Below are 24,879 nucleotides of genomic sequence, written 5' to 3'. Positions count from 1 at the left end.
TTCTTTGAAGAAGGAATCTTGAGGTTTTTTAACTGCATATTTGAAGCCACAGCCAGATCAGTGTTGTAACACAGCAAAGGAACAGATTAGTTCAATACATTCAAGAGGAGGAGGTATGCAGGGACTAGCTAATCTGGCAGGTCAGATCTGTTCTCATTAGACCCATAATGTTGACTCTCTTTGGTGATATGAGGAGCAAGACATATGAGAAGGAACACAGGCCATATGAGAAGGGTTTATGGTCTAGCAGCCCCCTGGCATTGCTGCTAGACCAGAATGCTTAGGAATCTCTAACAGAATTCTCAGTACCCTCACCAAACGACAGTTCCCAAGATTATTGGGGGGGGGGACAATAACAGTAGATTGTAGCCTTTTATACGTGTTCACTTTTTAAATATAACTGGAGATTATTCAGCACACAAACCCCATTTAAACCTCTTCTGAATTTCACACACATTAATATCCATAATATTCTCATTCTATCCCTAAGCCCGGTCTTGCCCATTATTAAACATAGGGGCATCAAGTATTTGGGCCATACCGGAATGATCTTGAACCTCCTTTCCATCTTTTGTAAACAACTACGTACCAGGAATATTCACTGGTGTACCATTTGGTACCCCAAAGTTATTCCTAATAACCATTACATTTATTGCATTCTCATCATTTACTATTAAAGAGAGATGCTGTTGCTGTAAAAAAATGACCCCCCTTTAAACAGGCTTACCACCTTACTAGTTTTGCTACTGATTTTTTTCCTGAAAGAAAATGTACATTTTTCTGCTCAGACAGCACATGACAGCCTTAATCTCCAAAAAGACCACCTTTCTGGATTTCACAGGTATGGTAATGAGCCCACTATCAGCAGCAAGGCAAACTGGAGAGAGAGAAGAGCATGAGTATTTCCCCCAGCCCCAAATGTAATGTACCTTGGTGAGGAGAACTGGGAAACAGACTTCATTTCATCAGCCTTATTATCTGCATTGTCTTCCACCTGCAACACAGAAAAGCATCTGTATTATTGGTGCAGAAGAAATGAAAGCAGGAATAAGAAGAGCTGTTGGGGAAGGAACTGTGTTCTGTTAACGACATGCAGCACGATCCTGTCCCCCTCCACGTGCATGTGGTCTGCTACCATACTAGGAGTCATGCAACATGCCTAGACATTTCTGGTGTGGGAAAGGAGCATCTGATTTGCAAGCAGAAGGTCCCAGATTCAATCTTTGTCATCTCTAGGTAGGGCTGGAAAAAAACCCTGCCTGAAACTCTGGAGACCTGCTGCCAGTCAGTGTAGACAATACTAAACTAGATGGGTCAATGGTCTGGCAGATTCATATAATAACATGAGGCCTTCCAGCACCTCTCATACAGTTTATGCAGAAGCATTTTCCTCCTTCACGCCTCCAGTACACAAGCTACTCCCGCAAGAGGCACGTGTATGCTCTGTGCCAGAGCCTGGAGATGACACAAACCTATAGATAACTGCACGTGAAGTACATGAAGCCCTTATATTATTGGGAAGGATCAGGTACTTTTCATTGCGCCATTACAGTGGAAGCGGGCCTGGCTGAGGGAATGTAGTAGTGGCCTTGGGAGAAGAAGCCAATGGGGATGACTCCTCATGCCTATGGCTTTGTGGAGGGATGGATGCAAGGGATTATTCTCATGGCAATTTGAGAATAATTTCAGACTGCCAAGGACAGGGATAGAGAACCTGAGATTCTCCAGATGCTGTGGGACCCTAACTCCCATCAGTCCCAGGCAGCATGGCAAGTTATCAGGGATGATGGGAATTGTAGTCCAGCAACATCTAGAGAGCTACAGGTTCCCCATTCCTGACTTATGAGAATGTTGTCATTTGCTGAAAACCATGTTAGAATTTTCTATGAACAGGGTTACTGCATGGCTTGTAGTCATGATTTGTGTACAAAAGCACACACATGAAACATTATGGGAGATAAAAGTTTAAAAATCTGCCCTGACCAACTGCTGGCTCCCTGGTGCATTTACATTATCATACATCTCATTGAAACATGTGTTTCTCTCCCTCACATGCTATGATTTATGAATGTGGGAGAGATGCCCATGTTTAAAACACCCTGTGTGGAAAATTCCACAGTTAAGACAAATATTCTGAATGATTGTTTTTAATTTTTATAAACATTTTACTGGAATATCTTATGCTACTTGCCTTGCAACGCCCCTTTGGGCATAAGCACAGAAAAGCCTACAATAAGTAACACAAGTGCATTCATGCTCTTTCAAGTCTGCAAAGGTATTTTAAAAAAACAACCCCGAGACATTTTTTTAAAAAATGAGAAAGTGTACAAATAAGGACAGCAGTCTGTCACATGCTTATTCCTGTCACTTCCAAAATCAGGAGTTGTTCCTAGATATGTTTATAGTAAGGAATAAGCATTAATTGAGTTTAACACCACATGGGCTAAAATAATGATGCATTCCAATGTTACTACCACCAGGAAGGTTATGATATAAAATGGCTTATTGACTGAAATACAAATAAACATTTCCCTTGAATTACCTCCTTTATGATCTTTTGAAAGTCAGACGTATCTTTTTTTTCTGAACGTTCAGACTCCACTTGAAAACTACAAAATTTAATAAGAATTTTTAAACATATCTTGAAGTTAACTGTCAACTACACTACTTTTTGCACTTACATGTCAGAGAATGTTAACACCAGCTTTCAGAAAACCTAATGGAAATTTTAATTCTTTTAGATACCTGGGACAATCTCAGCTATGCAATTGCTTGCATGGTGAAGACAAACCTCACTCATAATCACTGCGGTGGGTGAGAAATTCAAATGAGTGCTAATCCATTTTAGCATAGCAGGCAATTGCAATATAGATTTGAAAGCCAGATGATATTAACAGCGGCTCTTGCTCAGCTAGGGAGCCTCCAGAGTTAGGAGGTCTTCATATGGGGCCTAAACCTTTTAAGGGGGGTTGTGGCAGTAACTGTCCCACAATAATCTTGCGTGACATTAAATGCAATGAATTTTCCTCAACCTACCATGTAATTTATTTTTATTTATTTATTTGATTTATTAGTCGCCCATCTGGCTGGCTGTCCAGCCACTCTGGGCGACGTACACAATAAAAACATATAATTATATTAGAACATTAAAAATCTCAACAACAATAATAAAACCTAATGCACCCCAAAAGCCTGTCCGAAGAGCCAGGTCCTATGAAAGGCAGTCTGATATTCACAGCACTGACAGCATTCAACAACCCCTCAGATTGGCACAAATTCATTAGATTTGGAGAATATGTGTATGTATCAGGGAAGAGAGCATCCACCTTATATCACGTGCATTTCTCAATAATAGCATCAATTCCCTACAGCCCTGCTGCTGCCTATCTTCCATTAATTTTAGCAGAAATGAAAAAAGTTGAAATACATGGAGGATGTGTATAGTAGTGCTTTAGAAATTTGTTACTGTTTGATGCAACACCATCAATGTATGTGGCACTTTACACCATAAGAAAACACACACACACGCACAATAACTGATTACTGCCCAATGAGCTTATTCCATTATGTTCCATCATGCAGCCAAAAGTCCTTGCGCTGACAGAATGAGTTTGTTGAATAGCGCATTTAGGTCCCACTGATTTCAAAGGGAACTAAGTGTAACTAACTTAGTCTGGATCCAACTCTGTATAAAGAAGTGCACTTGTACTTATGTGCTGGAGTAGGCCTGATTCCTAGGATCCTTCAAAGCATTCCCATGATCATATCACCTTGAAAAACATAGGTGGAAGGATCATAGGAAATTACCCACTATGCAAACAGATGTGCACATGGATACTGGGTGCAAACATTAAAATCGTGGGTGGCAGGGACACATGCAGGTCAAGTGCCCCACCAGATGTATACGTTTCCATAGCCGATATCAGATATGAACTAGCAGTTAGATGCAGCATTCGCCATGAGAAAATTTGCAATATGACTGAGCACAACCTGTTTAAGAAGGTTTTTCACCTGCTTATGTCGGTCTGTGTTTCTGCTTCCACCTGCTTGGCAATATCCCTCATTTTCCGTTTTGCCGGCATATAATATCTGTATTGCGAGAGGAAGGATTTGGCATCTGATTTTAAAGTGCGTGGAGTGAATGGTTGCTGGCCATTGGTAAAATGTTCAGAGTGCTTGTCAAGCAGATCCCCACTGCATACTTTAGATTCAGTGTTCAGGGCCTTGTGGGCATGTTTGTTTGCAATGCTATCGGAAGAAGAACTGCAGGAAATTTTGGAGTGCGGTCTTTGCAGACTTGAAGTACTGATGCTTGAGCTTGGGCCTGAGATGCTGGAGGCTTTCTGAGCATCTTTCCTGGCAGGATTTTCAGCATTAGGAAGGACTGTGCTTTGCCTCTCTGGAGTTGCTTGGGGGCCCAACGCATACTTTTGTTCACTTGGCACAAAGGAAGGTAGCCCCACATTGCCTTCTGCTTCTAAAGTATCCTAGCGGGATAAACACACAAAACACACAAAACACACAAAAAGTAAGGCGGTGGCTGCTTCATTTCATCAAAATGTACAGTTTTTAAGTACTAGGCAAATAAAGCATGTGGAAAAATAAATAAATGGTGTGTCCCAGACAGCTGGTAAAAGTGAACATTCTGTGTCTGGTTGATAAGACTGAAGCAATTAAATAAAGAATATAGACTCTCTCTGTAACTGTGTCCAAACCACAGAGGCCTATTCAGCCCCTCAATACCAGCCAAAGGAACAAAGAATGCAGAATCTGAATCAGACCCTTGGCCCATCTAGCTCAATATTGTCTACACTGACTTGCAATGGATCGTCAGGGTTTGTAGACAGTATTCTTTCCTAACTGGAGATGCCAGGGATTGAATCTGGGATCCTGTGCATGCAAAGCAGATGCTCTACCACTGAGCTATGGCCATTTCCACAGGATTTCCATCCTACAATAAAAGCTTTCCTGTTAACGCAGGCTTTTAATCCGCCCGTCCCTCCTGATTTGGCCTTACTTCTGCACAATTATTGGTCTTAGTTGTCCTCCTCCTTTGGGAGGAAGGATGGAATATAAACTGAAGTAACAGTAACAGCAATAGTAATAATAGCTGGTGGTTATTTTACCCTCTCCTTTTCCCAGTTTTGCCACATATTTTATCGCACTGTTATTGTTCACTGTGTATTTATTCTTTGTTAACCCTCTTGTGTATGGTTTGTGGAAAGGTGGGTTAGATTTGAATAATAAACAAAAAAATGGGCAGCTTAGTATCATCCCTCTAGATTGCCATTGTTGTGAGGCTCCCAGAGAATAAACTGTTTTGGCTAAAATGTGTCTAGTGGCCTCAAAAATATCTCTCTGGTCTTGGCACCTATGGCTTTCAAGAACCTGATTAAGTGCTCCTTATGAAAGCAGTCGGTTCCAAGACAAGAGAGATATGTTTGAGGCCATAAAACACAATAACAAGGTAGGGGACGCTACCCTACAATAAAACCCCACAGTGCTGCACACATATGACTATTGCATATACTAATATTAACAATTAACAATTAATTGTGGGTTAATTATCTAAGCAAATCACATTATAGATGTTAATACATCTGTAAACTGAATGCCTGAATAAACATCAGGCAGATTACTAACTTCCTTTCATCATTTTTCACAGATTTCTTAGGACTCTTATTAGTTGGTAGTCTGATGTCCTATATGCCCTTTTATTACAGAAGACCTTTGGGTGCAAAGCACATCAGTGTCTCATGTACCACAGCAGTGGTTCCCAGCCTGGGGGCCATGACCCCCAAGGGGGCCGCACAGTAATCCAGAGGAGGCCAAGAACAGTAAAGAAATGAATTATTATTATTATTTTTAAAAGTCTTCTCTCCCTGGATGCTGGATGCTCCCCACTGCCGTTGCAGATGACACCTCTTCCTTGCTCCAAATGAGAGGGGAGGACTTTGCTGAAGCACCAGAGTGTCTTTCAGGCATGCCGAGGGCAGGCATCTGCCTATACTACATATGGCAGATGCCAAAGGAGGCTGAGGGAGGTGCTACCAGGAAGAAGGGATTACTATCCCATCTCCCAATTCCTCGCACTGCCATTGCTGACGATGCCCTTACTCAGAATGAGAGGAGATGGCTTTCTGTGAAGCAAAAAGAAGCAAGGCTGCAAGGAAAGGCTACCATTCCCTCTTCCTTCCTGGCAGCCAGCCTGCCTGCCTTTCTTGACTCCTGCTTTGCTGCCACCTCCTTTTAAAAATTATTATTTGCGAGGCTGCCCAGACTTTCGCCTTCGGCCCAGACACAGCCAAGGAGCAGTGAGGAAGCTCAGGATTTTCTGAGGCTAGGTGTGGGTGCCAGTGTCCCCCCTTTCTTCCACCTACATTCTGTCTCCCGTCTCTCTCCAAGATGCTGCAGTTTATTTGATTTGATTTATTTATTATTTGATTTATATCCCGCCCTGCCTCCCAGCAGGAGCCCAGAGCCCAAGTTTAGGGTTTCCCTCCTTCCATGTGCCTAAATGCATGCACACCTGCAGATGCTTGCAGGAGGGGCAGGTGTGTTTGTGTGTGCACTGACCTGTCTTCTGCTCCACTCTCATTCCCCAACTGCATGCTAACCAAGAAATTAGTTCTGATTATCATCCCAAGGCCTAAAAGCACTAATTCCCCTCCTTAATCTATCCATCCTTTTGCCTTCACAATCTAGCATCCCCACCACTACCACACTGCTTCTTCTTGATGATGATGATGATGATTTTTAAAAAGCTCAGCAGGTTAGCCAAGGCTGATGTCCACATACTGCAGCTGAAATGTATTTATTTATTTATTGCATTTATATCCCACCTTTCCTCCAAGTTGCTCATGGTGGTATACGTGGTTCCCCCCCTTCCGTTTTATCTTTACACCAACCCTGTGAGATAGGTCAGGCTGAGAGACTGTGTCTGGTCCAAGGTCACCCAGTGGACTTTATGGTTGGGTGGGGATTTGAACCTGGATCTTAGTCCAACACTGTAACCCACCAGTGCTGGGAGACAGGACTGTACATCTTCAGACTGGGGAAGGAGGGGGATATCAATTTGATTGGACCTTTGCATCAAGAAAAGAAAGCAACACCTCCCTGTCTGCAGGGAGCTTTTTATGAAAAGGGATATTTGGAGATGTGATTTTTGCCACACACCATTCTTTTCAATTAACAGAGACTGAAATGACAATTAGTGTGGGGGCCCCATGACATGTTTTGAGCTTACAAAGGGGGTCCCATACTCATAAAGACTGGGAACCACTGTTCCACAGATCAAAGAATCTGGCATGCCTCAGTGGTCACAGACGCTTTATTCAATCCTCAAAGGTGTGTGTGAAATCCCAGAGCCAGAATTTGGTTTCCCAAAGCAGAAGACTTGTGTGGAAAATCCATCTACCTATTTGAATTTCATCTATATTTGTTTTTGCAGGGTTATAGCATCATGAATTCTTTATTTAAAACAGAGTCAAGCAACTTCTGCATTATTGGGGTCTACCCTATTCTTTAGTCAGTGGCCACATTTGGATGCAATGCTAAACCACAAACCGTGGTTAAGCAAATTAGTTTGTACACAAGCTGCATGCAGATGCATCCATCTCAAGCAATCTTGCTTTGCTCCTCCCTTCCTCCAGTAGTGGCTCAGTTAGTGTTACATCTGAACTAGTGCTTCTATCTTGTTTTTGGCTTATGGACCCCAAAGGAGGCCAGATAAAATCATTTTGGAGGGTGCTTCTGGCCCCTGGGCTGCCAGTAAGCCATCCCCGATTTAAATGGAAGCTCCTAAATATTTCTGTTTATGTATGTGCTTTGCTCACAGTCACTCTCTCACATGGAGTTTGCAGTCTTAATGCTGCATAAACAGTTAAACACGCCAGTTTTGCTTTTGAATATGTGTGAAAAAGTTTATATATCACACCTGTCCAAGAGGGATTGGTGCTAAAAGGCTAAAACACTGTGGGAATGAAAATGACTTTGGGCAACAATGTTGACATTTCTTAAGACTACCTAATGCTCATTAATGCAAGCATCATTCAGCAAAAGCGTGGTAGATTTAAGAACACTTGGAAGTGTTCAGAACCACAATACTAAACCTTGAAACTAATTGTTTTTAATTTTGACAGCAAGTCTAATTCATGGACCTGTTTCTTGACTACAACATGTCAAAGTGGTGATACACAGTGGCTGCCACTACACAAGCATGGGAGCAACACTGTGAATTCACTGGTAAACTTGTGCTTCACACAATGGCTTCAGCATTTACTTTTTTCAATTCTAGTAGGACAGTGTATGGATTGTACAAACAGCAGGTTGTGTGCATTGGCTCCACTTGCTGCAAAGCAATGCATTAGGAATGACTTTGACTGGATCTTGAAAGCAATAGTCCCAAGAATCCTTTTTCTATTCTTTTATCTAGTCTCTAGCAATAGGAAGATACAGTGTTTTCTGTATACAAAATACATTGCATCAGCTGATAATAACTCATGTGCCAACAGTGCACTAGGTGTACATAATGTTGAGTCCCTGGCATGCCTCTTATGATCTATTTTATACCACACATATACATAGGAAGCTGCCCTATACCAAGTCAGATCATTGGTCCATTTGGTTCAGTATTGTCTACATCGACCGACAGCGGCTTTCCAGAGTTTCAGACAGTCTTTCCCAGCCCTACCTAGAGATGCCGGGACTTGAACCTGGCCCTTCCACGAGCAAATCAGATGCTCTACCTCGGAGCTACGGCTCCATTAATGTGATACCTTAATTAATGCAAACCTTAATCATTAAAAACAAAAACAGAACCTTTCAGAAAATATAAACACTTCCACATATTTTTCACGTAACGTTTTATCTAGTCTTTTTCTTGTGTTAAAGTAACATTTTTCTGAATACAGTGTGCTTGTTGTTGTTGTTGTTGCTATGTGCCTTCAAGTCGATTTTGACTTATGGTGACCCTATGAATCAGTGACCTCCAATAGCATCTGTCATGAACCGCCGTGTTCAGATCTTGTAAGTTCAGGTCTGTGGCTTCCTTTACGGAATTAATCCATATCTTGTTTCACCTTCCTCTTTTTCTACTCTTTTCCCCAGCATTATTGTCTTCTAGTGAATCATGTCTTCTCGTTATGTGTCCAAAGTAAGATAACCTCAGTTTCATCATTTTAGCTTCTAGTGATAGCTCTGGTTTAATTTGTTCTAACACCCAATTATTTGTCTTTTCTGGGGTGCATGGTATCCGCAAAGCTCTCCTCCAACACCACATTTCAAATGAGTTGATTTTTCTCTTACCTGTCTCTAGGATGCAGACCTTAATGTGGTAAGGGGGTTTGAGAGTGTTGAAGAAGCTGAGTGAAATGCCGTCAGAAGTCTAGACCAAGAGGTTAGAATCCTAGCAGGGTCACCCAAGGTGGAATGGTCAAAGTTGAGACACCAGACTAAGATGCATCTAGACTCAGAGGAAGGCAATGATAAACCATCTCTGAATACCTCTTATCATGGAAAGCCTATGAACAGAGCCCTTATAATGACTCCTTCCAAATTTAGTGAACAAATGGACTATTCTAGTGAGAACTACCTGAAATGCATGTGTAGTGATGAGGGAACAACATTAATATGGTGAAAATCAACTATTCTTTGGAGGTGTGTTCCACATGAGACAACTTAATTTCACAACTACAGCACAATTAGATACTGAACTGCTAATGTATGGCAACAAGGACAGACATGCTCATTATAGTAGTATGATGATGCATTGTAAGAATATAAAATAGATGCAGCTATAGTTTAATAGTTTAGAAAGAGGTAAGACTATGGACGTTTCACAGATGTGTTCTAATAACAGTAAGAAAACAGGTAGCAAATCCATTTCCAGAGAGGTAACTGTGTTAATCCCTTGCAGAAAAAACAGCAAAGAGTCTCACGGTTTTTTGAAGACTAACACATTTATTATAGCATGAGCTTTTGTGGACTTTGGTCATAATAAATTTATTATGAACACAACAACTAGACAAGTTGTCATTTCCTAACCTTTACTGGATCTCATTTTTTAAAAGGAGCAATACTTAAGAGATGGGTGCTGAAGACAGAAAAGAGGTATTTGGAATCTGCCCCCGAAGCATACCACTGTATAATTTCATAATAGGGCTGGGATTGCTCTAGTAAGAACCCAGACCTCACTAGTATAGTATGTGTCCCCTTTACTGTCTTCCTTCAACTCCATTTTCTTCTGCTTCTGGTCTTCAGCTACTTTTCATTTAATGAAATAACAAAGATAGCCTCAAAGGCATACCATCAAAATACAGATACTGCAGTTTTCTAGTGTACTGAGACTTTAGCTAATTTCATCTGAAAAAGCTAATTTGCAATGCCTTTGAAAGTTGCAATTCATTGTTCACTGTCTCTTAAGGATAGCCTGCTTGGTCAGAATATGATCACATTTTCCTGTGATTTGACACATTTCTGGAAATGAGCTCAGATGATATATTTCAAAAAAGAAAACACAAAGAAGCCACGAAGTAGGAGAAAACAAGGGGAATGTGAAAATAACCCATAAAAAGAAGAATGAGGCTGCAACAGAAATGTGCACCTATGGTGACACTAGGTGGCATAAGGGAAACAATGGGCTAGCGAACTTGCAGGGAAAAGTTGGATAAAGCTTCATAACCCTTTTCCGGTCTACAAACTCTCCTCTGAAAATTCCTCCTGCCATTTTCAATTGATTTTTTTCTCTCCAGCTGGCTTCAAAACCCGAAGAGTGGCTGAGGGGAAAACACGCTGGTGTGGGGGGACAGGTGTGAGGAGAGGTATGGAATCTGTGGCAAGGTGGTTCAGTGGTTAAGGTGATGGACTGCTAATCCATGGTGCTCTGCACATGTGGGTTCGAATCCCATCCTTGTCAGACGTTTTGAGAGCCAGTGTGGCAAAGTGGTTAGAGCATTAGACTATGATCTGGGAGACCATGGTTGAAAGCCCCACTTGGCCATGAAGCTCACTAGGTGACCTTGGGCCAGTTACTGCCTCTCAGCCTAACCTACCTCACAAGGCTGTTGTAAGGATAAAATGGAAAAGGGAAGAAGCATGTACACTGCCTTGTGCTCCTTGGAGGAAAGGAAGGATATAAATGCAATAATAAAAACTATAATGAAACAAAATTTTCAGGGAAGAATCGGCAGGCAAAGGAGGACTTGTGCACCCTTCCTTCCTACTAGCCAACCTTCCTACAGCCTATTCTCTCATGTAAGTGTCCCCCCTCCAAATTCCCATGCTGTTGGAACAGATTTTTGAACATTCAACAAGATAAGAGTCTCATTCAGCTGTTACTTGTGAGTAAATCCCATTAAACCCAATAGACTAGGAGGTGGAGGACCTTTGGCCCTCATATGTTGCAGAACTACAACTCCCATCATCATTTAGCAACATGTGGAGGGCCAATGTTTCCCCACACCTGGGCTAGAGTGTACAAGATTGATATATTTTATAAAGCAAACATCTAAAACAGAGGTGTTGGTTGGTAAGAAAAATGATAAAGAATAATGCAAGGGTTCCCAGCATGGTGCCCTCCAGATGTAGTTGGGACTACTCCATCTCCCATCATCCCTGCCAACTGGCCATTATGGCTAGGGCTGATAAGAACTAGCGATGGGCTCCATTTCTGCAATAATTGGATTTACCATTGGATTAATTATTATTTCTGATATTTTCTGTTGGAGAGAATTTTGAAGTAGCAACTCTCTGCGCCTGGTTTCTGATTCATTCTTCTTGTTTTCTGATTTGTTTTTTAAAATTCACTTAGTATTGACTTGAAGGCAGTACATTTACATTTTGAAATCATTGACAGTGTGGGTGATACTTTTACTGATCTACTTTCTATGTGAACTCTTCAAATGCGTATTCCCTTTCACTGATGTCAATGATTGTAACTGACAGACAGAAAGTAGCAGGGGGAAGGAGGTGTTGATTGTAAGCAGCAGGGGGGAAGATTATCTGCCTTAATCAGCTCTGCAATGTACTTGAAAAGGAATGTAAACAGGCAATAATTATAGAGTTCAGAATAAAGATCGATACCAGTGGAGACTTGTGAATAAATAGTGATTATAATATTGACAATTCTGTGCAAAGCCAAAAAACCAAAACCAACAAATAGATCAGAAAAATGAAAAGATATTGGAGGAAAAAGGAAACAGATTGTTAATGATCAGCAGGGGCCACACTTAAAAATGGAACGTAAAAAGGAGAGGATTCCATCCCTAATAACAAAAGAAGAGTTTGCTGGATCAGGCCAGTGGCCCATCTTATCCAGCATCATGTTCTCACAGTGGCCACCCAGATGCCCATGGGAAGCCCACATGCAAGGCCTGAGTGCAACAGCCCTCTCCTTTCCTGCAGTTTCCAGCAACTGGTATTCAGAAGCATATTGATGGGAACTGGAGTCCAACAACATCTGGAGGACATCACATTGGCTACCCCTGGAATAATAGATACATTACATGGGGGTGAGGGATGCAAAGAGTTTTGTAATGGGAAAACACCTCCTCAGTATAGCTGGAAACTCTAGATACTGGTCCAGAGTAAGAAATAATAATGGGAATGATGGCAAAAAAGAACTGCCTTGATGCATGATACAGAATGAGGATGCTCAGAGCTAAAGAAAAGGTCTGCATCAAAAGATATGCATTTTTAGAGGAGAAGCTTTTGGCCAGCTGATGAGAAGAACAGTTACACTATTCTTGTTCCTGTCATCTCATGCCTACAATTAGAGCATAAATTACACAACTAAGATTCAGAGATTATCTCAGAATAGATATTCTGTGATAACAACCTATGTTCCTTCCTCCCCACTCCAAATGAATTCCTGGGTGTTTTTACCACACACTCTTACTTGCTAACTTGAATTACTCACAAGTTGCTGTGCTTGTCTAGGAATCAAAACTTCAACCACCTGCGCCAACAATCCTGCACCATTTTACATTTTCATGTATGCCAGGTCTCAGGATGAAAGAAAGATTTCATCACAAAAATCAGCTTAATCACCCATCATTCACATCTAACACACTCTTGACTATGTACTCTTATAAAGGACTTTTAAATGAATCCTTCTGCATTATAGTTTGGCCTGTTCAGCGTGAATATCAAAAAACATCTGGTTATTTTTCAGAGAAATAGAAGATCTGGTTAAAATAAAATTTCAAAAAATACAGAATTGTCTTCCTCATTTTGTTATTACTGTGGGTTATTATTATTAACACAATAAAATATACAACAAATGTATGATAAAATACAACAGAACAATCACCAATCAAGTAACAAAAATGTAAGGCAGCAAAATCCCATCACAGGGGCAAGAATAAAAAAGAGTATTCCCAAGCAAAAGGATTAAGAAGTGCTCCTTAGCAGCTTTCTAACCTTGAGTTAGTTGATTTTCACAAATGCATCTGGAGAACAGAGCACTGCTCATTGGAAAGGCACTAGGAAAGTTGGGTTGTAGATAAAACTAGGAAGTCAGCACTCCTAAATGCTTTGACTGACTTTGAAACAGAGAAAGTCATTGAAGACTTACAGAAAAAACATGAATTTGAACAGGTGACAGACATACCCTCTTCCTAGGGGACTCTTCCTATGGCTTCTATTCCATACCGAAGTATGAAACCAGAAGAAAGATACTCATAAAACAGCTAACCTTCAACAAAGCACACAGATCCCAATGAATGGTTGAGGTACTATTGAATAACCCTGACAGCACAAAACAAACCACAAAGCTTCCTAGCGTTGCCTCTTTACCCAGCCACCCTGACCCAGTCTTCAAAAAATACTGCAGTCTGCACAAATAGGATATGCTTTATTGAACAGAAGAATTCTGAAACACTTGCTTAACCTGATGAGTTGCAGCACGTCAAGGACACAGCTGCTTCCCCCCCCCCCCCAGTGCTTTAAGAATTCCTACAAAATGTGAGAAGAGTCAAAACATTGATTTGGGGATATTTCGAAGTGTACAATACACCAGTTGCTATTTTGTAACACAACATTTTGACTCAAAATAGTTAGCTGGATCAGACTTAACACTAAACCACAGTGTAGCGTTCTGTGAATGAGTCACAGCAGGCCTGAGGTTTCTGTGTTCCCTTCTCCTTCAGTGTAGCCATAAGGACTTTGGAAGTTTTCACTTCTGTTTTAGATATCGCAGCTTGCTATGTCACCTTAACTTGGAGAAACTGTGCTTAATCGTAACTATGGTTAGAAGAAAAACCAACTTCGACCACAGTTTATAAAGCTGACTTGTTTCTAGCAATTATACTTAAAAGTAACCACAGTTTAGGGTTTCAATGACATGTTACTATTGTAATGTAACTGCAATTTAGCATGTCATTTGATCTCATAAATCCTTATGCAGCTCAGGACCCCAATACCTCAATGTCTGCCTCTCCCCCACATGAACCGACATGGACCCTGCTATTGTCATCCCACGGGCATCTGGTTGACCACTGTGAGAACAGGCTGCTGGACTAGATGGGCCACTAGCCTAATCCAGCAGGCTCTTATGTTCTTATGAGGTCCTTCGTGAGCCCCCTCCATGAGCAGTTCAGAGGGTAGCAACACAAGAATGGGCCCTTTCAGTGGTGGTCCCCTGCTTGTGGAATGCTCTCCCTAAGGAGGCAAGCCTGGCGCCAGGCAAAGACCTTCCTCTTTATCCAGTCTTTTGGCCCTTAATTTGAAGGGTTTGAATCCTCTTTTAGTAGGGCAGGATCTGTAAGGTCTGTCTTTTATCTGTATACATGTGTTTTTATGCTTTTGTGGTTGTTTTAACTGGTTTCAATGTAAGATGCTTTGGGTTATTTTTGTGAAGAAAGTGACTAACAAATAAAACAAATAGTAATACTCATATAATAGCCCTAAACTGTGGATTACTCTTAACCCACAGTTTAGGGTTTGAAAAACATGCTAACCTGTTCTTAATCCAAAACTGAAGCAAATATCACTGATCTCCTCCTTGTAGCCATGCCAGAGGAGAGGGAAGGAGACATCTCATTAGGTTTGCTGAGGCTCATTCTCATAATGCTAAACCAGGGATGGAGAACCTATCACGGTTCAGATGTTGTTGGGCTCCAACTCCCACCAGTCCCATCCAGCATAGTCAATAATCAGGGTTGATGGAATCTGTAGTCCATCTGGAGGATTACAGGTTCCCCACCCCTATGGTAACCCATCAGAACACAGCAAATGTATTTAAAATGCCCAAATTGGCAAAGACTTTCAGAGATTTGTCAAGCTTTAAGGTTTATTACTACAATTTTATCAGACAACAAAATTAGTTATTGATGAGACTTTCCATTTAAATGAAGATTTTCCATACAAGTCAGACAACTTATGTTCAAGAATGCGATAAACTCTGCTTTAGAACAGATTTTAATGTTTCCGATAACAATGAGAAAACATTGACAAGTTTGTTACATTATTAGTTTGATATCTTGTAATGCAGATATTCATTCTACCACATCATATTTACGATATCTTGAATTATAGAGGAGAAATCAAGCAATGCACCTTTCCAATTTAGAAGATACTTCATTTTCTCATTCATGTGGGAGACTATTGCCAAAAAAAAAGAAGTTGCTGATATATGTGGGCAGAGAGATTCTGAACAGAACTACTGGAATCAGGTGTAGCCTTGTGTCTATACAGGCATAAAGTGGGATTCTAGATGCAACTGCAGTGCTAAATACTAACATTAAAGCTAATAAATGCAAAGTCATGGAGACATGGAAGATTAGGAGACAATGAGATGCTAGGGCTCATCACCATTCATGAGAACAGAATGGAAATGAATACCACTTGAAAAAAGAACAAGAAAATAGAAAGTCAGGAGGATTATCAATGCTAAGATAAGCGAATTTGTTTGGACACTGATTTCATCAGTTATCTAGGAAAGTGAATTTATCTATCAGTCTCTGAATAAGAGATGAACATTATACCTAGATGGAACACAAACCTCAGACATTTCCATTTATCCAACACTGGCTGTTCATAATACCGCAAGGTGCTTAGGCAGTACAGATTCATACAGTATAACTATTTAATGACATTTCATTCTGTTGTTTCAATATTAAGATTCATTATAATTCACTTTCCTGACCCCAGCAGCTGAGAAATTGTTAACAGCACTATTTAGAAGATCAATGCCAGCTAGTATTTAATCTCTTACCTGATTAAAGGTGTATAAATGTATTTATTTTATATATTATGCTCTGTAGCATAAATGTATTTATTTTATATATTTATAGGTTGCCGTATAACAAAAAAGCAGCTTACAATGACGGAGGGGTACTAGTGCGGTGGCTTCCAGATGTTGTTGGGCTACAACAATCATCATCGTGGACCATTGGCCATGTAGGCGATGGCTGATGAGATTTGCAGTTCAACAGTATCTGGAGAGCACCAGGTGTTGCGGGGCTCTGTTCTGGGCCCAGTAAACCAGCTTTTATCAATGACTTAGATGAAGTGGGGGAGGCAATCCTTAGGAAATGCAGATGACACAAAGTGGGAGGGATAGCAAACACCTCAGAAGATGGGAATACAATTCAAAATTACGTTAATTACATAGAAAAGTGGGCTGACACTAACAAAATGAATTTCCACAGTCACCATGGCACCGTTAAACACCTACTTGGCACCTGCTAATTTAAAAAATTGAGGCTTATGTTTGTTTGGAGATATTCCCCTTTCTGGAGTGGGGATAGCTTGTTTTTTTGGTCTGTGCTTTATTTGTTTGGGGTGAATGTAGGTGCTTTGTCTTTTTTGGGGGCGTGGAGGGGTTCTGAGCACTGCCAGTTTTTCTTCTGAAAAATGGGTATGTTGTGGTACTCACAACTGTTTCTTATACTTCCATAGGTAAGTGTTTCAAGTCCCAATAAGGCTGGGGACCCCTGTCTTAAAGCAACTTACAGAGAGAAAAGTCCAATATGCAACACAAAATTATTAAAAACAATACAAGCAACAGGGTGGCCAGACCTTAGCCCACCTTTCTCTCTTTTGTTTTGAAACCAAGGCAGTGAACAAATCTCTAGTCCTTTACCTCAGGCAGCAAAATGTCTTGGGCCAGCCTTGCTGGGCCCAGATTGTTTAAGGCTTTAAATGCATAACCAGCACTTTGGGCTCAGACACAAATTGGAAGTCAGTGAAGATAATACTGTAGAAATATTTCCCATTTTTTTGCTGCAGTCTAAACTCTGGCAGTTGTGTTCTTGACCACTTGAAGTTTCCGATCATCATCACCACCACCACCATTATTATTATGATTTATATCCCACCTTTCCTCCCCAAAGAAGCTCAGGATGGCAAACAACAAATGATAAAAAATCTTAAAAACAATTCCAGTACAGATGCAGACTGGGATAAATGTCTCTACCTAAAAGGCTTGTTGCAAGAGGAAGATCTTCCGTAGGCCCTGAAAAGACGGTGCTTGTCTAATATTTAAGGAGAGAATATTCCAAAGGGTAGGTGCCACAACACCAGAGGAATTTACATCTCCTTGATGAATAAAATATTTTTGCTTGGTACCTAAAGGATAAGAGCCTTTGAGGGGCAACTGCTCCACTGGATGGCAGTTTCAAACAGGATTGAATTCTTGTAGATGAGTGACATCTCTGTGCTCTATTTTACTGAAGACTGGGAAGGTGTGAAACAGAGATGGGAAACCTGTGGCCCTCCAGACAATGTTGGACTTCATCTCCCATCAGCCCCAACCAGTATGGCTAAATGATAAGGAATGATGTGACTTGTAGTCTGCCAAATGTCAGATTTAGGCACTGGAATTTAGCACTGGGAAAATTATGATTTATTTGTTAAATTTATACCCTGCCATTCTTCCAGGAGCTCAGATTCTTGACCTTATGACTTTTGACCTAAACACATTCAAATGGTGGTGTGTATGTGTGTGAAGCAAGATTCCAGTTTTTATTTTTACAAAATGTCTACAGTCACCATGAAATTATTTTATGAGTCAGATGTCCCCATCTAGGCAGTAATTAGTAGGTTTGAGAGAGATGTAATTCATGTGACCACAGCCTTTATATTTGAATAGAAACAAGAAAATCAAGAAAAAGAAATTATATCGCAGACTGAAATCCTAAGCATACTTAGAAGTAAATCTCAGTTAAATGAGAGTCAAAGATGAAACAGATGAATAGAAGCTCTGCTTGATACATTTGATGCAGGGATGTATCGTTGGGAGGGCTAGTTCTGCTTGCCAGTCCCTGGATGCTGCTGTAGTTAGAACAGAATAAGCCACTCCCCATGCTGTTGGGTCTATATAGTAGGGATGGGCTACGCTGCCTAGTTCCGATCTACTTGTATTCTGATAGTCTATCATTTGATCCCAATCCGCCCTTCTTTGTTCCTACTTGCTTTGGCACTTGCTGATTCGATCTGCTGTGTTTGTGGTTTTGTGGGGGGGGGGAAGTGTAATTTTTACATTATGCCTATGTAAATGATCTACATATATTTTTTCCTATTTATCACATCTATACACTGTTACAAATGCATCAACTTAGAGGAAATTACAAAGATAATTACGTAAAATCGGGGCGTAAAAAATCCATGCTAATTACAGCCATGGCCTGCTGCAAAAAATCTATGCTGATTATAGCCATAGCCCACCGCAAGAAATCAGTGTCAGTCCGAAAAGATAGCTTTCTGTCAGAATCTGGTACTAAGTCCGATTTAGCGGATATTCTCCCCCATCCCTACTATAGAGGTCTGGGATTGATAGTTTGATCCCAATCATGTTTGCTCAGAAGAAAACAAATAGCATGAAGTATTGGTTCCCCTCTATTCGGCACTGGTTAGGCCTCATCTTGAGTACTGCACCCAGTTTCTGGACACCACACTTCGAGAAGGATGCAGACAAACTGGAACGGGTTCAGAGGAGGGCAACAAGGATGATTAGGGGACTGGAAACAAAGCCCTATGAGAAGAGACTGAAAGATCTGGGTATGTTTAGCCTGGAGAAGAGAAGACTGAGGGGAGATACGATAGCACTCTTCAAGTACATTGAAAGGTTGCCACACAGAGGAGGGCTGGGATCTCTTCTCGATCGTCCCTGAGTGCAGGACACGGAATAATGGGCTCAAGTTGCAGGAAGCCAGATTTTGACTGAACATCAGGAAAAACTTCCTAACTGTTCGAGCCATACGACAATGGAACCAATTACCCAGAGAGGTAGTGGGCTATCCGACATTGGAGGCAGCTGGACAGCCATCTGTTGGGAATGCTTTGATTTGGATTCCTGCATTGAGCAGGGGGTTGGACTTGATGGCCTTATAGGTCCTCTTACAGCTGAATGTAAGTTAGCAAAAGGTCCTTGAGGGTGGAAGGCATCTTCCACACACACACCCTGCCCAAACAGGGAGGGAGAGAGGGAGAAAGGAGGAGAGGGAGAGGGGGGAGAGGGAGAGACCTGCCCGCATCCACAAATATGCTGTACTTTGCAACGGAGACTATTATCAGTAGACTACTATTGGCCCACATCATTTTATGAGCACAAACTCTTGGGTCAGCTGCAACCCTAGCACAGTGAAATGACACCAAATGTGTTCCTGCATTGGAGGACAAATAGGTTTGTGCCCACTAGCAACACTTCCCCACTCCCTGCACGTTTTATTTACATGAGGAAGGGCCCTAAATAGACACCAGTTACAAAGTTCCTCCATGTGAGTGGGGTGGAGAAATCTACAGCAGGCTGAGGGCATGGCATGAGGTCAGTTATTCTACATGCTACAAGAAAGAGATTCAACACAGGGATGCCATTTTCCGCAACATTCAGAGGCAGTCCAGTAACTCACACCCCAGTATGTACTTGCCTCAGAGCAAGGCATATGCCAACAAGGAAGGACTTGTCTCCATTATAGGCTGAGCGACTCCCAGCTGTTCAGTCTCACTCCCTTACCCCAGTGGATTTTGGTGGGAGCTGCTGCCTTGTTTGAAAGCAGGGACCAATGAAGGATGAGGGCAGGAAATGTTGCCTGAGTAATCCTAACTCCATACGGCAACCAAGGAATTTCAGTTCCCGTACTAGACCTGGGTGCAATTTTATTTTGAGAATATTTTATAAGCTACTCTGGGAGCTGTTAAATTGGACTGAAGTATTCTAGATAAATAAATTTAAAATGCCACATCCTACTTTGTTCTATCTCATTAGTAGAAAGTGCATTTATTTTTAAATTCTCACAAATGTTTTATAAGACACCTGCATTATGACAAACCCCACATTAGCACTGTCAAACCAGTAGTTTTAGTAAGTGTTGCAGAGGATTTCAGGGCTTTAAAAGTATCTTCATCCAAGGCCTAAGAAAAATGTGACAGCATCCTTGATGGAAGAAAATAAGGGCGACTAAAAGATGGAATCTCACATCTTTAATCTGACATCTCTCCCTTTTTCTTCAGAAAAACGACAAAAAACAAAGAGAAAAAATAACTGTGCATATTGTATCTCCAGCACCAACAGTCATGAATGATACTGCAAAGCTTGATTATTTTCCAGAAATCTAATGTCATCGTTCACATTGTCAGCTACCAAAGAGTCATGCAAGAATCAACCAGCTAACGACCAGCATTATGCAGCAGCTGGATGCAAAATACACGCCTGTGCATCTTTTAAACTGAAAATGAATCCCGTCAATTGTTTCTCCCTCTCTCACAGCTATGAAAATAATGTTATTCTTCCAACTGTTTGGCTTAGAAAAGCTTTTCCTCCTAGCTAGCATAATTCTAACCAGTGCTAGTCAAGATGTGTAGCTATGATACTGCAGTCTACAAGAGCAATTACTGTCTCAAAGATTGTACATCTAAATAGATACAATCTCATATCTATCATATCTACGTTTTCATAAATATAGTTACAAATTTTCATTTATAATCTTATTGAAAATCACTTATGTGTATTTAACTTTGGCTTCATTGTGCCCTAGCTGTTCTTTGGAACATAAGAAGTTGCCTATCTAGTGCAGTATTATCTACTTTGATTGGTGGTGGCTCTCCAGAGTTTCAGGCAAAGGTTGAGGCTAATTTGACACTGGTTAGACCTCATCATAAAAGGCTAATTCAGCACTGGTTACGCTTCATCTTCAGTATTGCATCCAGTTCTGGACACTACACTTTATGAAGGATGCAGAGAAACTGGAACAGGTTCAGAGGAGGAAAACAAGGATGACCAGGGGACTGGAAACAAAGCCCTATGAGTAGAGACTGAAGGAACTGGACATGTTTAGCCTGGAGAAGAGAAGACTGAAGGACTTGAAGTACTTGAAAGGTTGCCACATAGAGGAGGGCCAGGATTTCTTCTTGATCATCCCAGAGTACAAGATATGGAATAATGGGCTCAAGTTACAGGAAGCCAGATTTTAAATGAACATCAGGAAAAACTTCCTAACTGTTAGAATGTAAGACAATGGAACCAATTACCTACGGAGGTGGTGGGCTCTCCAATACTGGAGGCATTCAAGAGGCAGTTGGACAGCCACCGGTCGGGTATGCTTTAATTTGGATTCCTGCATTGAGCAGGGGGTTGGCTTTACAGGCCCCTTCATACTGTAAGATTCTGTGATTCTTTCTCCTCACCTGTTACCTGATAACTAGAGATGTCAGGGATTGATCCAGGAACCTTCTGCATGCAAAGCATGTACTCTGCTACATGCACCTCTGGCCCTTCCCATTGGCTTACAGCAGGGCTGGGGAGTCCATGGCCCTTCAGATGTTGCTGGATTATCTATCTATTTATTTATTATTTGATTTATATCCCACCCTTCCTCCCAGCAGGAGCCCAGGGTGGCAAACAAAAGCACTAAAAACTTTAAAACATCATAAAAACAAGCTTTAAAATACATTAAACAAAACATCTTTAAAAAGTTTCTTAAAAAAGCTTTCAAAACATCTTCTAAGATTAAAAACATTTTTAAAAGGTTTAAAAACATATTAAAAAGCAATTCCAACACAGACGCAGACTGGAATAGGTCTCAACTTAAAAGGCTTGTTAAAAGAGGAAGATCTTCAATAAGCGCCGAAAAGATAACAGAGATGGCGCCTGCCTAACATTTAAGGGGAGGGAATTCCACAAGGTAGGTGCCACCACACTAAAGGTCTGTTTCCTATGTTGTGCAGAATGGACTTAGTGATAAGATGGTATCTGCAGGAGGCCCTCACCTGCAGAGCGCAGTGATCGGCTGGGTATATAAGGGATAAGACGGTGTTTCAGGTATCCTGGTCCCAAGCTGTATAGGGCTTTGTACACCAAAACGTGAACCTTGAATTTGGCCCAGTAGCAAATGGGCAGCCAGTGCAATTCATTCAGCGGCAGGGTGAATACCCTGCCCTAGTGAGCAGTCTCGCCACTGCATTTTGCACCAGCTGCAACTTCTAGACCAATCTCAAGGGCAGCCCCACACACAGTGCATCACAGTAATCCAGCCTGGAGGTTACCAGTGCGTGGACAACAGTGGTCAGGCTATCCCGGTCCAGAAATGGCCGCAGCTGTCTTATAGAGAGGCTGGGAGGATGGTTACCAGAACCAGGGCCTTCTCAGTGGTGGCCCCTGAATTGTGGAATAGTCTTCCCGTTGAGGTGCGCTTGGCGCCGACATTGCTATCTTTTCGGCGCCAAGTTAAAACCTTTCTCTTTGCTCAGGCATTTTAGTTTAATATGTTCAATTTGGTTTTAGATTCGTAGATTTTTATATGTTTTTGTACCGATTTATGTGATTTTATTGTATATACTTTCTGTTGTACACTGCCCAGAGAGCTATGCTAGTGGGGCGGTATAAAAATTTAACAAATAATAATAATAAATAATAATCAGCCAAAGCTGGTAAAAGGCACTCCTAGCCACGGAGGTCACCTGGGCCTCTAGCTACAAAGATGGATCCAGGAGCATCCCCAGACTACGAACCTGCTCTTTCAGAGGGAGTACGACCCCATCCAAAGCAGGCAACGGACCAATTATCTAAACTCGGGGACCACCAACCCACAGTGCCACTGTCTTGCTAGGATTCAGACTCAGTTTACTGGCCCTCATCCAGCCCACCACCGAGTTCAGGCAGCAGTCCAGGACTTGCACGGCCTCTCCTGATTCAGATGTTACGGAGAAATAGAGCTGGGTATTGTCAGCATAGTGCTGACACCTCACCCCAAATCTTCTGATGACCGCTCCCAAGGGCTTCATATAGATGTTAAACAGCATGGGGGACAAGACGGTACCCTGCGGCACCTCAAAGCACAACTGCCAGTGCCTTCAGTACCCATCTCACCAAGTCGGCCCAGAAGGATACCATGGTAAATGGTATCAAAAGCCGCTGAGAGATCAAGTAAGAATAACAGGGTCACACTCCCCCTGTCCTTCTCCCAATAAAGGTCATCCATCAGGGTGACCAAGGCCGATTCAGTGCCATAACCAGGCTTGAACCCAGGCTGAAACAGGTCATGATAATCTGTTTCATCCAACAGTACTTGCAATTGCTGTGCCACAACCCTCTTAATCACCTTCCCTAAGAAGAGTGTATTTGAGACTGGTCAGTAGTTGTCACAAATCAATGGTTCCAGGGTGGGCTTTTTCAGGAGCAGCCAGATCACCGCTTCTTTCAAGGCAGCTGGAACCACGCCCTCCCACAATGATGCATTGACTACACCCTGGATCTACTCAGTCAAACCCCCTCAGCAAGCTTTAATAAGCCAAGATGGGCAAGGGTCGACAGGACACATTGCTGGCCGCATCAACGCAAGCACCTTGTCTACGTCATCAGGTCACATAAACTGAAACTGTTCCCAAGAAGTTGGAGCAGAAATTGCACTGGACACCTCATTGGGGACTACAGTAGATGTGGATGGGGCATCACGACTGCTATGGAGGCAAGCAACTTTACCCTGTAAGTGCCTTGCAAACAATTCAGGGTGGACCTCCAAAGGTCTAAGACTCCATTTCCTGGAGCTGATGTCAACAGACCCCTGACAATATGGAAAAGCTCCACCAGACGGCTACTTGAGGATGCGATGGAGGCAGAGAAGTCAGCCTTCTTTGTAGCCCTGATTGCCACACAGTAGGCATGGTTATGGTGCTTTACTTGTGCCCGACCAGCCTCACAGCACATCTTTCGCCACTTGCACTCTAGCCGTCGTCCATCCTGTTTCATTGCCCTTAGCTCACTGGTGTACCAAGGTGCAAACTAGGCTCCACAATGCCAGAGAGGGCACTCAGGGGCCACTGTGTCAAGAGCCTGACGCACCTCGCTGTTCCACAGCGTGACAAGGGCTTCAACAGGGTCACCTGCTCTATCTACTGGGAACTCCCCCAGGGCATTCAGGAATCCAATGGATTCCATTAGTCTCTGGGGGCGGACCATCTTAATATGTCCACCACCCCTGCAGGGAAGGATCAGAGCCATAAGTCTGAACTTCACCAGGAAGTGATCTGATCATGACAATGGGGTGACATCCACCCCCCTATCTCCAGACCACCCCTTCCTCCATCTGGAGCAAAAACCAAGTTGAGGGTCTCACTGCCCTACGCGTCGGGCCAGTGACAACTTGAGACAGCCCCACGGTCGTCATGGAGGCCATGAAGTCCCGAGACGGAACACTAGAGGCAGCCTCAGCATGGACATTGAAATCATCCAGGACTATTGTTCTGGGCTCCTCCAACACCACAGCCGATGTTGTGGTGTAAATTTGTATATTTGTTAAGCAGAGAATAACAGCGGTCTGAAATGCGTGTGTGCCAGTATGTTCGTTTACCTAAGAAAGCAGGCTTTTACCCTGCCTTGAGATCACTGAGACTTAAGACTTAGTAAAATAAGAAAAGCTACTTTATTTATAGAAATACATTGTA

The 24,879-nt window shown here is 42.0% G+C and overlaps 1 protein-coding gene and 1 non-coding gene across 6 annotated transcripts in view; one reads left to right on the top strand and one right to left on the bottom strand.

The window, feature by feature from the left end:
- The window catches only part of SPATA7 (spermatogenesis associated 7), a 78,122-nt gene that overhangs the window by 7,854 nt on the left and 45,389 nt on the right, over window positions 1–24,879 (bottom strand). For 4 of the 5 annotated variants that reach the window (XM_061613241.1, XM_061613243.1, XM_061613242.1 and 1 more), the window contains 3 exons: window positions 4,012–4,487; window positions 2,543–2,609; window positions 930–994 (listed from right to left, as the gene is read on the bottom strand). In XM_061613241.1, the coding sequence (XP_061469225.1) occupies window positions 930–994; window positions 2,543–2,609; window positions 4,012–4,487 (608 nt within the window). The remainder of the gene's footprint in view (window positions 1–929; window positions 995–2,542; window positions 2,610–4,011; window positions 4,488–24,879) is intronic. The other variant, XM_061613245.1, reaches the window with a different exon arrangement.
- On the top strand, window positions 10,834–10,915 carry TRNAS-GCU (transfer RNA serine (anticodon GCU)). Its single transcript has one exon. It is a non-coding gene; the product is annotated as a tRNA-Ser (tRNA).

The sequence above is a fragment of the Rhineura floridana genome, chromosome 2 (genome assembly GCF_030035675.1).
Source record: "Rhineura floridana isolate rRhiFlo1 chromosome 2, rRhiFlo1.hap2, whole genome shotgun sequence".
NCBI classification, from domain to species: domain Eukaryota; kingdom Metazoa; phylum Chordata; class Lepidosauria; order Squamata; family Rhineuridae; genus Rhineura; species Rhineura floridana.
This window is presented reverse-complemented; position numbering and strand designations above follow the sequence as displayed.